Source organism: Hydractinia symbiolongicarpus, chromosome 9 (genome assembly GCF_029227915.1).
Source record: "Hydractinia symbiolongicarpus strain clone_291-10 chromosome 9, HSymV2.1, whole genome shotgun sequence".
In the NCBI taxonomy this organism is placed as follows: Eukaryota; Metazoa; Cnidaria; class Hydrozoa; order Anthoathecata; family Hydractiniidae; genus Hydractinia; species Hydractinia symbiolongicarpus.
Genome location: NC_079883.1, coordinates 15,727,138 through 15,743,072, shown reverse-complemented (window position 1 = coordinate 15,743,072; position 15,935 = coordinate 15,727,138). Strand labels below are relative to the sequence as shown.

At 33.0% G+C, this 15,935-nt stretch overlaps 1 protein-coding gene across 5 annotated transcripts in view; it reads right to left on the bottom strand.

Moving 5' to 3' along the window:
* The window catches only part of LOC130656756 (conserved oligomeric Golgi complex subunit 2-like), a 71,635-nt gene that overhangs the window by 35,234 nt on the left and 20,466 nt on the right, over window positions 1-15,935 (bottom strand). For all 5 annotated transcript variants that reach the window (XR_008984994.1, XM_057459674.1, XM_057459671.1 and 2 more), the window contains exon 8: window positions 173-237. Coding sequence is in view for 4 of the 5 variants with exons in the window: in XM_057459674.1 (XP_057315657.1) it covers window positions 173-237 (65 nt within the window). In the remaining variant the exon portion in view is untranslated. The remainder of the gene's footprint in view (window positions 1-172; window positions 238-15,935) is intronic.

Genomic DNA, 15,935 nt, shown 5'->3' with positions numbered 1-15,935 from the left:
GATTTTCTGTCAGTTATAAACCCGTAACAATCGGTTTAGTTACAAGTTGAAGATGGCGATAAGTTTTGTAGGCAAGTGTGGTTGAGATTCATCAAAAAGAAAAGTATAAAAAGAAATTAAAATGATTGAAGTCAATGATAGAACAAAAAAAAGAAGGCAAGTTTTTAAATACCTTTAGGAGACTTGCCAAAAGGATCATGTACTGCAACTTCGATTTTACCACCAATTTCTTGAAATCTAAAATAAGTTCAAATATATAATTATTAATGCTAAAACTATTTTGTTGTTTTATGTATAATACCTTACCCTTTATTTCAAAGATAGAAAATCTTATTTTGTGAAAGATCTAATATATAGGAAAAAATGAAAAAAAAGAAAGCAAAAACAGCTGCAACAACAATAAGCTCTATAATAATACCCATATTACCAGTTAAAAATGGTAGTTTTTATTTCTTTGATGTTTTGTGAATTTTTTTTATAAACAATGGGGTTATTAAATCAAAGAAAAGAATCCCTGTTACATTAAACGGTGATTCCGTTTGTGAGTCCACTATTAAGTTCTGGTCAATTGCAAGATGTTGAAAAGATGATGTGTGTAGCGGTAGTCATCTTAAAGGTTGCCCTTTGACTCTTCTTTCTCCTCAACAGCTTGCATTGTGGAAATATTTTTCATATATATTTACATATAAACACTAATACTTTCATACATTTTAGCCACGTCAAAATCCACCACAAACCTACATTAAAATTATGTCTTAAAACGTATATTTTAAGGGAGCAATTTAATTCTTTTTTGTTACGGTTGTAACTCAGTTCGACGTGAGTGCTTTTTATCCTAGCTAAAATTATTCTTTCTTTCTGTGTTATCTTCACCAATCTGATTTTTAGTAAGCTGCAACTTAGGTTTTGACCCGCTATAGCTACCTCCAGCTAAAAATTGAAAGTAGCCAAACGCGGGAAATCAACAGTGGCATTTGGTAATGCCGTTATCATTGCGGTATTCGGTGAACATAGCGACAGCAAAAATGTCGAAATAAAAAAAATAAAAAATGTATAAGAGCAAACACATAAAAAATATCTATGAGAAGTTTGCTTTCTTTTGAAATATTTTCAGGGATTTTGTTTTGCAAAGGAAAATAATACATTCTTATTTGTTAGATACAGCTGAAAAATATAAAGAGCAAAAAATGCCTTTAATTAAAACAAGATGCCCTTAGTTGTGCTGCATATGGATGTTTTAACTATAAAATGAAGGAAAATAAGCCTCAGTTTTTCGTTTTTTAAATAATAATTCTGAGCACTGTAAAAATGGCTTATTGCTTGCAAAAGACTTTATGATACTGTAATGTAGTTGTTACTGGAAGAATAAAACTGTTTCCAAAACAAAGTTTAATAATATCAGTAAAACAGGGAGTTTAATAGGGTGCGTGTTTTCATGTAGTTTTCGTTCCAAAGAAAGAAACTGTGTCACCTTCTATACCACACAAAATGTCGGATAGAAAAGGATATGTTTCCACATAAATTTATTCTTTAAATTTGCTTTGTTTCCTCATAAAGTTATTCTTAATTTTGCTTTGTTTTCTGATGCCTACAATTAAAGCTTGAGATTGTTATGTTTTGGTGAACATGGAAATCTAAAACCAAGCTTGAGAATCTTTTTTAAGCTGCAGAACCTTCCTAATAATAATTGAAAACTCACAAGGTACCACTCCAACCCCATGTGGTAGCAACTAGAGTAAGTGATAGATGCGTACCATAATGTTGTGGACTGGGTCAAAACGTTACACTCTATCAAAAGCTTTTTTTAAATCTACGAAGGGAAATAGAGATTCATTCTCTTTACTAATACTTTTTCTAAAGCTGTCTGAGTAAAAATTTAGCATTTGTAGTGCACGTTCTGGGACAAAACCAATATCAACTTTTTCTTTAAATAACTTAACAATCACTCCTAATAACTTTCATTACTTAATCAACCAACTTTAACCCTCTTTAAATAACTCTAAGGCATCACACATAAGTTCAAATCCAGAAGCTTTTACGATCTCTGCAACAGCATCTGGCATTCCTGCAGTCTTGCCATTTCTATTTTCCTAATAGCTATCAATATCCATTCCTACTTTATCTGCATAGATGGCCCCTTTACTGCATCAATGTCAGGCAAATTATCTTTATCCCAATCAAACTCAGTGTTAAGCAACCTCCGATTTTAACTCTAGCCAAGACACCTTTATCGTTACACATACACTTTTCAACTATAACATCTTGATTGGTCTTCTTTATTTGCACTGCTATCTCGAACGCCTTATTATGCCAGTCCTTCTTTTACAACAAATCTGTTTCTTTGCTTCTAACTTTGCCCTATACACTGTTGAACGAGCACAGCGCTTGACTACTAAGTAGATATTTTTTCTACCGCCTATTTTTCACACTTTTCACTCTTCCCTTCATACACTTGTCAACCTGATTAATGTTCTGGAAGATAATTCTTTAAACCAGTTTAAGTCCTTTCAACATTTTCACTATCACATTGACCATTGTGGGCCAAATGCTAACCTTTTGCACTAAATTGTCTTGCTACAAGCTTCCTTCAGCTGTAAGACTTTCTGATGAAGCCTATACTTTCCCTTGGCGTCCTGAACATTCTTTAGGACAATCTAACAAACCAGCAATCTATGCTTAGAAACACACTCTTCCCCTGACATATCTTTCACATCCTTCACTATCTTCTTGTCTGACTTTCTAACCAGGAAGTAATCTATTTGTGTCTGACAACCACCTCACATATGTTATGAGCACTCTCTCTTACTGAATGTTGTATCACAAACCACAATGCTTCTAAATCCATAGCCTCCATGCATATCTCTATAGCCTTCAGATGACTTCCCAACATGAGAAGTCCCCACCTACCATGACAAGCATGTCTCCAACCTTTGATGTTACTGCTATGAACTCATAAAACTTTGTTTTCGTTACTAAGTCCACACTGACACAAAAGCGACGATTCTCTTACCTATTGAAAATTTATCACTATAATATGACTGTTAACAAGCATAACAAATATTACTTTGTTTACCCACAAATATGCAAACTCCTCCATATCCAAAACCATTACCAGTCTAGAAAAGCTTATACATTCACCTCCTACCTTCCCTGTATCTAACAGAGGTTCCTCCTCCCCGACTACCTGAAACACAACACATACGAACAGATCTACATTATTTCAACTACCACACCTGCTCTACCTCTCAGTGAACCAACATTTATACCAGCCATCTTCAACCTAGTGTTATCTACCTTGTGATGTCATAACTGAGTAATGGTCTGACGATGCTCACATTTGTCCCACCATGTGCATTTGTGATATGGTGATATTTGTGATATGATAATTTTTAATTTGTAGATATACTTTAAGTGGCAAAAAAACTTTCTCTTGAAATAGTCATATATTAAAAAACTGCGAGACTAGAAAATGACAGCTAAAAAGAAGTGCACACTACAAGGAGATTTGATAAAATAAAAGAGTTTCATGTTTACGTATGAAACGTCAATACTGCCTTTTGTGAAATCATACTCGTTAATCCATGCGATTATGCAAAGAGGCTATTCCATTATGCGATACAGTTGTTTGATTATGTAAACAATTTTTGAAGCCTTGGGATTAGTGAAAGAAATGTTATTATGGGTTTACGTATAGAGTGTATTAAATTTGGAACTTCTAAACTTCAGAAGTCAGATGCAAAGTTCCAAATTCCAAAAGTTTTCCTAGGAAATTTGATTGATCAAGGACATAATAGCAGCAATATTATGCAAATTAGAAAGGACAATAAACAGGTGTTTCTGTGAATAGGAATTTAGTATAAGGGACTTCACTAAATTAACAGATTCTGAACTTGATTTACATGTTCAATCATTTGTAAAGATTTCCCTTTTTGTGGCGAGGTTATGTTAGGGAACTACTTAAAATTATAGTAATTTATGTGCAACGGTTTCGATTAAGGGACAGTATCCACTGAGTGGGTAAATTGGTGGAGATTTGAGACAGAAAGTATACAATATACAAGGACCCAATCACCTGCGGCACATAGACAGTAATCACAACTGATTTGTTAAAATTTCAACATTTGTTGTGCTATAGATGGCTTCAGTAGGTTTTCAGTTATTTTAAATTGCATAGATGACAACAAAGCTAAAACTATCTTGTCAAGTTTTATGGAAGGTGAAACAAAGTTTGGAGTGGGTCAGATCAAAGCAGGGAAAACGTTTTAGTTGCCGATTTCATGACTAGGACACGTGATATAGGTAGAGGAAGCATGATAACACACAAACAAAAAAGTAGGAATGGTATGGCATGACGTTTTTAACATGGTTTTAGCTTTGGATCGTGAATTATTCACATATGGAAGAGAATTGCATACTGGATCCTTTTAATGATATTAAAATAGCAGCATTACATTACATTACGTTTTTAAACCACTTGTAAATGAAAAGCTTAGTAAGTAGAGACGCATGATCAACACCCTGAGTGTGCACTATAAGAACATCTCCAATAAGATTGTGGGTGTCAAGTCAATTAAGTTGCCCCGTGAATGTGGCATTAGAACATATATCAAAAGTATGACTCGTATATACTTTTGTGGCTAGGTGTCACAGAACTGCAAGACTTCGCAGTTTGACAAACATCAGAGTGTTGTCTCAACTCTTTAAGGGTTTATTCTTGGAAACAGTGCAAACATCGTTCCTTTAAACAAGTTTCATTAGTAGATTTTTTTTAATGGTATCACAGATAACAATCGCTGGATGGGTCGAATATATATCTTGCCTTGGCCTGCTGCAGCTTTTCATTTTTTATGTCCATTTTATATTGTATAGCTTCCAAAATTCTTCACTCGGGAACACCTTTTAACAGCTCAAACCCTCTGTAACATAGCCCTGCTTGAATCTGCAACTGTTGTAATTGTTCAGCAGCACTTGTTCTCATGTGTTTTTTCTACAAGCTTCTTTGAGGCGAATTCTATCACCTATTTTTTTATCACATAAGGTAATAGACTCACGTGTATGCAGTGTACGCAGCCCCATAGACAAACACTTCCCAAAATAACATAAGCTCAATATAATATTCAAGCCGAACGCCATAATGGTTTCCTACAGCTTCACAAAGAACAAGGAAGCATATTATAAACATCTAGAACAAAGTGATCAACAACCAGAATACAGCAATGAATGAAAGTTGTAATTGCATTAACACAGACAAACTTCCAGTAGAAAATAAAGGCTTATCAAAAAACATTGTTTATAAAGCAACCATAAATTCCAATATCTCCAACTATGGGCCCAGGTTTTAAATTGGTCTAGAGGCAACAACTTTTAAACTAAGATATATGTCAACCACAAAAAATAAGTCAACAAAGTACAAAAGAGGGACAGAACTGTCAAAAGAAGTGTGGCATAGAAAAGATGAAAACTATACTTTCTAATAAAATGTTGGCATACAGATAAGTATATACTTTTTTAAAAGGACACTAAGGACAACGAGTTTGACGTCACAGATTGCCATTACATTGTATTTTGATTGTGTATATGGTTTACAAATCATTTTATTCAACTGACAATTGCAAAGGCATGAAACTATAATATTGAATCACAAAATTGTCTTTGTTTCTTCACTGTGTGTATAAATTGCTCTTTTTATTGAGTACTTTTTATATCTCAACTTAAATCTATTGCACCAAAGTGATCGTTTTATTTTCAAAAACATTGTTTACATGCCATAACTGCATAAACTACACCCCAAGAAACGTTTTTTATGCAATTTCCAATGGTTAATAAAAAACAAGATAATAAAACGGTTGTAATTGTTTTACCTTTTGTGCATTGTTACAAAACGGGAGGATATTAAGACCATCCACTTATAAATATAATGATCTGTTCTCTCTGTGCACTATCAGAAAATAAGGTGCATGTCGTTTAGGTAGTCAATTAAAAATTAATACCACAAATCTTAAAGTAGAACTAACAATTGATAACAAGTTGTGCTTAAAATGTTTCTTATAGTGTGAATATAAACTGTGTTACTTTTTTTTATATTTGTGAGGTTTGGTTCTCGAGATAATTAAGGTCAAAGTAGTACTACGGTCGCCACCATGACACTGTCAATAAGAAAATTACCAACTTCTGTGACGTTAGTCATTCTAAATGAACGAAGCAAGAGAATGCTAAGCAGATAAACTGTGTCTCCTGTGATTGTCTGATAGTAATTTTATTTATTATGTTTAAATAAATATTTTTCGCACAATAAAATGTTTCACTGTTACAAATATGGTTTTGGACATAAATTATCACTTAAAAAAAAGTATTACATGTATTTGAATTTATTATGAAATTTTTCTTGTGTTATTTTTGTAACAAAACATCTTGAAAGACAGCAGGTCCTTCATTTAATATGCTACTTTTGAAAACACATAAAATGATTATGCGCAATAAAGTGTACTGAAAGTGATTTTGAGAAAGCAAAACAAAAACGGTCTCAAAGGTTTATTTCTTTACCTACTTTTGCATGTTGTTAAATGTTAGGAAATAATTCTTTTCAACGATTTTTTCAACAGAAATTTAGTGAGTGATTTAAATTCATTGCTGGAACCTTTAAATATTTTATGTCATGTTGTTTTCCTGATATGTTAGAATATTTTTATTACAAAAAACATATATGCAGGCTTTTTAGGAATGTCTTGTTTAGCGTGTGACTAATCGCTTGCATAAGCTAGACGAGGTGTGCGATGGCATGCAATCCTAAAACCCTAGCCTAAAAAACAAGAGTGTATCCAACCACTGAGTTCTTTTTGTTCATTTATAAGCACATAGCTACACATGCACGACATTAAACACTTTAAAAGTCGCACACCACATTAATGGTTACCATTTTAAAATTACAGAACAAAATTAACAATTAATCTCGCTACCATCCAATGCACGCCAAATCGACTCTTTTGTTAGTTGTGATCTTTTATAATTTATTTGCATATTTTACTTTTGGGCACTCACCATTAACTATGCAATGGATACATATAATAATATAAGTGTCACTGTATCTCTCTTGGTGCTAAATCCTGGAATCAAATAGAGAGACGAGAAAGACTTTACTATCTTGGATTAAGAACTAAAAAGTTGTAAATAGTTGAAGCAACTTCTCTTAGTAATATAGACCAAAAAAGTATGTCGTTAAGCAAATCAAAAAGAAAAATATTGTCGTTTTCATTATCGGAGCTTTCTTCAGTTCTCTCCCCTTCGCAATAGGCTTTTTGTGCACTCCCTAGCAGAGGAATCTTCCTTAGAGGTTTGCTGATTCGTTTTAAACAACGTTTTTCAAGTATTTTATGACAGAAGCAACAATGTCTTCCATTCAAGCTCTAGATCTTATTGTTGGCCCTGATGGTTAAGTGCTTTATTCTTAACCTTTGATCACTTAGTAAAAGCGTCAGAAGACTAAATGCCTGTGCAACTGTGGAGTTGGATTCAAAAAGGCAAATAACTAGCTCTGCAAAAAGGCACATGTTTTTGTATTCTTTCCTTTTATATTGAAGAACTTTTGCCTGTAGAACGGACAATTCCACTCCGCGATAGGTAGCCTTAACAAAGTTTCACTAACCTCTCCATACAATGGGAGCATTCCTCTCATCAAAACCAAACGTCAAGTTAGTGTTTTAATTCTTGACACACGTTTTTTTTAAGTACAATATATGTCATATTTTCAAATGAAATAAGACAATTTCTCTGTTGTTTTTATGCGTGTCCCCAGCCTTGATAAAATCAGGCAATCTTAAATGAAGTAAAATGACTAAAAAGTATTTGCTCATCGTTATCCCAAAGGATTATGTCATCCAAGTTTGCCATTGATTCTTTAACAATTGATTGCATATCGAACACTTGACTCAAACACTTTTAATGCTGGGGTAATCAACTCCAAAATGTCGAGGTAGCAGCAGACTAAGCAGAGAAGTTTATAGAACTTGAACTTTATTAAATAACAGTAATTTCGGCTTGTCTCTCAGAGTTGGTTTTATTGTCAGCAACAACATCTTTAAAGGTCGTAATTATTGCCGTCCATAACACAAGCAACTCAAACAAGGTTCGGCGGTGACTAACAATTTTGATTTCAGTCTTTTTGCTAATGAGTAATGCTGAATGCCCAGCACTTTGCATGCTGCCTTGATCTCACTTTTAATTTTTCAATGAATTTTTATCAACCTCGGGTGGTTTGTGGCTAGTCTTGTCATGAATCCTGTCCTAACTCCAAAATTCACACTTGTCCTATACAACAAAACAACCTATAAATTTGTTTGTATATTTATTTGGGTCAAGAAAAACTTCTTTTTTCGTTTTTTAGGGAAGCAGTATCTAAGCAAAATACATTAGTATGCCTAAAAGAATAAAATAAACTGATCTCTGATATAATTTAAACATAAGACCTGCATAACACTTGCATGCAGTTTGTCGCACTTGTTGAAGGTGCTAAAACTCATCATTCCTCTTAGTTCTAGTTAATCATATCTCCTTGATCACTTCCAAAAATAAAAAAGGCTTTGTGACATTTTCAAATTCTGACTTTAAAGTAGGCTGGAAGTGACAATTTTTGACTTACCAAACTTTGGTTGGTGTTAAACTTAGGACACGTCCTTTAGCTATAAGGCTGTGAAGGAACAATAAAAATTGACTTACTCTACTTCATTTTATGCATAGGTAATGCAAGTGACTTTTTTTGACTTACTTTTGGATTTGACTTACCACATAGCTGTACTAGGATGGGCAATTATAAGATGTTACTTTTTTAAGGAAAAGTTCTGTCATTTTATCGTGGACGGGTTAAAGTGAATAGTGAGTGATCATTTTTGACTTACTTTTAAGGTTAGATGTGCCAAAATATGACTTACTTTCTATTTTCCATAGCAGACAAAATACTTGATAGGTTGGTTATATTTTTTCTTGCACACTTCTTACTTTGTCTACTATTAAGGCCACCATACAATGTTTTAAAGATACAAGTGACTTTATTTGACTTACTGTTATTATTTTTGTGGAACATTTTTGATAATTTTAAACATTTTTAGTGATAGAACCTTTAATTATTAGTTATAAAAATAATTTTTAATGACAAAATGCATGTGTCATCTATTGACTTACTCTTTGTTTATTTATGATAAGTGACCATGATATGACTTACTGTTTCATATATCATACTATAAGTGAACTTTGAAATGGATCTACTCAATTTTGTTTAACCAAGCAGACTATCACACAGTAATGTTCTGATGACAGTTTTTTTGTTAAAAGTTGACTTACTTGAAATTTGAAGTCATTGCATTGCTAGAAATAGAATGTTCTGTATTCTAACATCTTATAAATAGAATGTTTAGGTTGTTTGATACAAAAGCTGCTAGAAAATTTGTAGAAGAATGTTAGTTTGTGAGAAGTTATAGTTCTAAAAGTTTTTCCAAGTCTGCGTTGATGCTAACTTTAGTTTATTGTTTTTAGTAAAAAGTTTAGTAAAAATGAAGTTAAAAACAAATATCTGGTTGTGCAAAAGTCCAGGCTGTAAAAGACAATTTAAGCACAAACAAAGTCTTCAAAATCACAAGTCAGTTTGTGGTGTAAGTGGCAAAATTAAATGCTCAATTTGTTTGAAATCATTTTCAAGAGCATGGTATTTAAAACAGCACCGTTGCAAAGAAAAAAAGTTGCCAGATTGTATCCAGTGTGGCAAAAGATTTCCAAAATTGTGGCATTTAAAGCGTCACATTGCAAGTATACATTCTGGCAAAAAGGAAAATCTGAATTGCAATTCCTGCCACAAAGTTTACAAGGAAAGCCTATTTTAAAGTCCACAGATGTAACACGAGACGGAGCAGGGATGAAAATAACTTTAGTGAGCAAATTGCAGTGGAAAAAGATTTTAAAGAGATGGTTCAATGGAGTCTGAGTAACGTTACAAATGGAACTGTGAAGAGGACATGTTTGTTCCAAGTATGGCATTCACTGGGGATACTGTTCCAGAAACAGCTCTGAATACCACTTGTTTTAGGGATGAATACTTACTTGTTTTAGGGATGTGTTTGTCAAAAGTTTTATTTAGAATGAGAACTAAGTTCAGGAGTTTTAGTAAATTATAGTAGAATTGGCTTTTAATTTGGAATGTGTGAATGTGTGCAATAAAAAAATTGAAGCTAGAAATGAAACGTTTTTTTATTAACCCACTGAAATGCAGCAAACAGACATGTCATCATTGTTAGAGACCCCTAGAAAGGATGTGATCTCAGCTAAAGCTATGACACCTAACACAAGAAAAAGAAAGTCCAGGTTAGCTGAAGAACTCTCTGAACTTGTCTTGGAGAAAAAGGACATATTGTTGATGTCGTTCTCTTATCATTAAAGCAAGTTGGACTCTCTGATGAATTTGAAAGAAAGTTGGGAACAAACACTTTTTCTAAGACACGTGGCCGAAAATTGACTTCTTATGCCACTAGGAAAGTTATATAGGACTTTTACCATCAACAGGCTACACCTTCCACAATTACTTCGCGTCCTGCTAAACTAAAAGTATCTAAGGGAAATAGCATTCACATTGGCTTGGACTTTGTAAGCACAACAACTATCATTTCAAAACGATGTAAACAGTTTTATGAAAACAACTGGATGATGTTGCATTTAACATACCAAGAGCTATTCATCAAGTTTAACAGGTCTTACCCTGATCACAAAGTCTCCCATGGCACCTTCTTTGCCCTCAAACCCTTTTACATAAGGACTGAGACAGAAAAGGACATTGAAATGTGTTGCTGCAAGTTGCACTTGCATGCAAGGTGGGCAATCGAAGGGATCATTGTGTGTGCAGGAAAGCAAGGTTTAGATCTCACATTTTCTGATTACAATTTATTCTTCCAACTCTTGGCTACGGATTGTGGAGATTCAGAAACAACATACATTCCTTGGGCTTGCACTCCTAATAAAAAGGGTCTTTGTTAACACATTTAAAAGATATGGTTTAACCTTTCTACAAAATTAAAAGTATCATCAAACGAGAACATCCACATTCTTTTCACAACACTTGAAAAGGTTGAATATCTTAACAAGAGAGGGAAACCAGCCAAGCATTTAAAAGCAAAAACCAAGGATTCTTCGTTAAGCAACATTGTTATGTTTCTTGATGCGAATTTAACCAAAATTGTAAACCACCGGAACCATTTGAGACACTTCAGGAATGATGTTAATATCTTTCGAGAGCATTTTGATGTTCTTTTCGTAGATATTGATTTCTCTGAAAACCTCAATATTCCAGTGAAGTTTGAGCCACAGTCTATGCACTGGCATCATGAAAGCATCACTGTACATTATGGTATCATAAAGATTCATGGGAACAAAAGCTATCACCCATACATCTCTGACGACAAAAAACATGACCAAAAGTTTGTAAAAACAGTCCTAGAAAAAATGCTACAAACAGTTGAGTCCATTCCAGAAATGTGTGTAATTGAGAGTGACAACTGCAGTTCTCAGGATAAATCAGCCCAACACTTCAATGATATACAATGCATCGCCAACCAACTAAATATTCCTGTAATACGACTTTTTAGTGTGGCTGGACATGGTAAAGGGGAAGTAGATCATGTTGGTGAAATGGCAAAATGTGCTTTAAGAAGATTGTAGACTTTCTTCAAAATAAATTGCTGACAAAACAAACCCAAACGTCATTGTCAAGGAGATTAAAAAGGAGCAGTTGGAAGAAGGAAGAGCTCAAGCAAGATTGAAGAGATTTCCTACTGTCGAAGGCTTTGATAAATTTCAAGTAATTGTGTTTACACAACATCATTCAAAGCAGCTACTCAATTGTGCATGTGTGATTTGTGCAAACAAATGTATGGGTCGTGCTCTCTTTTCACAACACATCAACTCCGAACAGCAGATTTAAAGAAGAACCACCTTAGGTCTGAAGTAGAAGTACCATTATCAAACACCAACATGGAAAAACGGTTAGATGATGATCCTGCCAGACTCATACTGTGCTGTTGCTGCTGACATAGCATCAAATGAAACAGTATGGTTCATTAAAATCAACAAGTCTGTGCAGGCTGAAAATGAAATTACTGAAGACTATGGCGTGAAAGTTGCTAGAGGACAGAATTACATTAAAGGTAACTTTTTGGAAAAGACCATTACCTCAAATAAAGGATTTGTATACAAGTTGCAAAAGCGGAAAACATTCTTTTTTCGCGAGTCTGTTGTTTACCCTTTTGTTTAATTTCAGCCTACAAAGAAAGGACTTTTTTTGCCAATCAAAAAGTATGTCGAAATCTTGAATTTTATTGAAGGCAATGGACTTTCCTACATTTAATATATGAGATAGTTAATTTGTTCTTTATTAAAGTTTAGGATTCTAGTTTACTCAGGTTTGTAGACTTAATTTGTTCTGTATTTTTAGAGAAGTAATTTGTTTCCTTTGGAAGTTTTTCATACAGTTACTATTAAAATGATTTTGTTTCAAATAAATGCAAAATTCAAAATCACTTGTTTACTGCAGAAAAACGTTTGTGTTTTCAAATATATCTCATCCTTATCTTTTTTTCTAATGAATCTTTGTTTTATTTCACAAGGATTTATAGTTTTAATTAGTTTTTGAGCATATTGTATATATTCTGTAGTAAGTTAAAAGAAAGCACGTTTAGTGTTGCCTAAAAGCTAATTTCATTAATGAACCCAGATACCGATAGTACTTCGTAAGATAATTTGACAACAAATATATCTTTTTTTTTTTTTTTTTTTTGGGGGGGGGAATTGAATTTTAGGCTTAGTGGTTCATAGAAACTGACCAAAAGTAAGTCAAATAAAGGCACTTTATTATATTACTTTGTTTCTTAAACTATGTCTTAGGTTTAGGTTCCCAGGAATAATTTAAAGAATAACTTAATTTAAATATTTTTGACTTACTTTAACCATACCTAGTCATTTTCTGTAGTAAGTCAAAAAATAGCACCTCTATCTCAATTTTCAAGCCATACACCAATTTAAATACGCTATTTCTACCAGTGATAAAAATTTTTAGGCTAAAATAACCAAGAAGTCAATTTTATGCACATTTTCAATTTAAGAAAAAAAAAATTTCACACTATTTTTGGAACTGATCCCTTGTCTGCCAGTTTTTTTGACTTGTAAACCGTCAGTTAAAGTGGAAAAGAAGTGGTGATTGGCCATAACCACTGCCACAATTCAGTTATAACATCAGCAATGTAATTGATAAATTTACAAGCGCTTTTCCCATTAACTTATCCTAAACGAAGCATTTGAAATACAGAGCTTTGTCCCTGAGCTTTCTTTCTATTTTGTTAAAAGTAATCTCTGGGGACTAAGTTGGATAAGAATATGGAACATGTTAACACAAATTTGTGAGCATTACCTTTAAATAACCTAACACCATTTTGTTTTTGAATCTTGATAAGAGTTTTGAATTGGTTGAAAGAGATTACGTAAGCCTGTTGAGTGCTTGACCAAGTTAGGTTGTCAAGTTAATTTGCCTAGACACATTTTTACTTGCGAGAATAGCATCGTTCAGTTTCTTTTTTTCACCTTTACCCTTTTCCAATTTCAAAGCTATATCGCCAGCTCCTCCTTTTTTTCCAAATGACGCCTATGTTAAGTGGTACAAAAATGCCTTACAGTAATTCAAAATGAAGTTTGATAAAGAAAAACGCGAACATAAAATAGAGCAAAAGCCTTTGCTTTTCTTTTTAACTTTGCTTAACAAATTTTGCATAAAATAAAATTAACCATTTTTTCCCCATTTTCTTCTACTGTTTTGTGCTTGATCACATCTTTTTTTCCTCAGTTATTAAACATGGAAAGTTCATCTTCACTTCCATTTATTTTACTTGACTCAGTCATGTTTTTGAAACCAATATAGTTACAGCTATGGAATTGATGATGAGATAGTTTCGAATCTTTGTTGAACTATTTTTGAAGCATATGCCTGGTTTGTATATGCGAAATATAAGACTTTTGCTTTGTTAGCGTGGTTTTGTTTCATTATTTTTTACTTCTTTTCAATTAAAACTAGGCTGTGTTCTAAATTCGATATTCTTAAATTTACAAGGCTATAAGTTAAATAATAATTTCAATTTAAGAATATCAGAAAGAAAAATCGTAGAAATTATACCATATACCCCTCATACTGAACACCAGGCCTTGTTGCTTTACGGGGTATATTTAGCTCTTGTTTTTGGAACATAATAAAAGAGGTTCTTCAAAGGTTGTGACTTTAACTTGGTATGTTGAAAAAAAGAAAAATAACTCATGATGTATGACACTAAAAACATCATATTAGACAAAATACGCGAGGCACATCTTGATAATCAAGGTATAATTCAGGCACCATAAAAAACAAGTGCACCGCATGTTATTAAGGAGACAGCATTAATTTATCTTTGCACCTACGTCTACATCTCTTTCACACAACAAAGGAAAGGAAAGGGTTTTGAATTTTTCGCAAGACTTAAAACGTTTTCAATACATCTAACTTGCGCCTGCAATTCATTGACATGCAATTCAGTTTGCGTGAGTGTAGAGGCTTGCGCGTGTGATCCCAAGTAAAAAAGAGTTTTATTAGTATAAAGAGTTTTTTCGGTAATATTGCATATTATTGTCTTCCCTAACAGAAATTAATCACCAAAAGTAAAAGTGGATTTTTTTACTTTTTTTTACATTCTACACAAAATTTAAATCACACAATTTGCACACATAAATGTGTAAGTCAAATAAAATTAATCATTTCTGTCTATTGCATACCGTCCTCTTCCACGGACGTTTACACAAAATATAAAATAATGGTTATCCCAGGGAAAATCTATTTAATTAGACAAGAAGACAAATAATTACAGATAATTACAGATTTTGATGTCAATAACCTGTTACAATTTTTTTCAGAAGATTGTCACGCTGTTTCTTTCATTGTGTTCAACTTGCAGCGCTGTAAAATAAAGCAGAGAGTCATTTGCTTTCCATGACGTGTTGAAGAAATATTTTGATTGAAAGAATTTTTGATGATGTCCCCAGACCTTTCATACACAATTTTATTTTCAGAAACCTACTGTGTAAAGTTAAAAAAACATTCCGCAAGACTTATTGAATTAGTGGGTATACGCACACATTTCCAGATGTAAAAAAACGTTGACAACGTTGCAATGATTTTGTACGATAGTACAGTAAATCTTTTAAATAGTTTTATACAACACATAGATAAAGGTAAGCTTAGCAATGTGAACAGTATCTGGTCAGATCATCACAAGTAATCATTGTATCAAGAAAACAGCCCAAACAAGGTAAGCTTAGCAATGTGATAAAGTCACAGGTCAGAGTAACACAAGTCATCATTTTCTTAACTTTTTGACAAATATTATCCTTGTTATTCTTATTATATTCTTAGCATGATTAGGGCCTGACAATATATAATGCCTTAATAAAGTAAAGCTTGCTATAATTTACCATAACAAGTTCGGACGGATAAAGAAGTTCAGTTAACTTGATATGCAATAAGAAAGGAAACGTTTAATCAAAGTTTGTGCATCCTATAAATTTTTCATTTTTTAACTATGGAAAATTAAGGGATCGCAAACCACAATCTATTATCGCAAACTCGCGATATCAAATTGAATAAAATACACAAATGCGTGATCTAAAAATCTTGCATTTTAACCTTAGCAATATTTATTTTAAGGATAATTTAAAGTTCTAAAAAAACAAGTATCAGAAAACACGGTTTTTTACCCACCACCAAAATGTTTTTAAAAAATTTGGCGCCAGTTTTGTCACAGAGAAAAACCCTGTTTTTAAATGCGCACTATAATCCATTCGTTGCAATTTCTATTGGTACTTCAACAGAGTTTTAATTAGTTTCACAT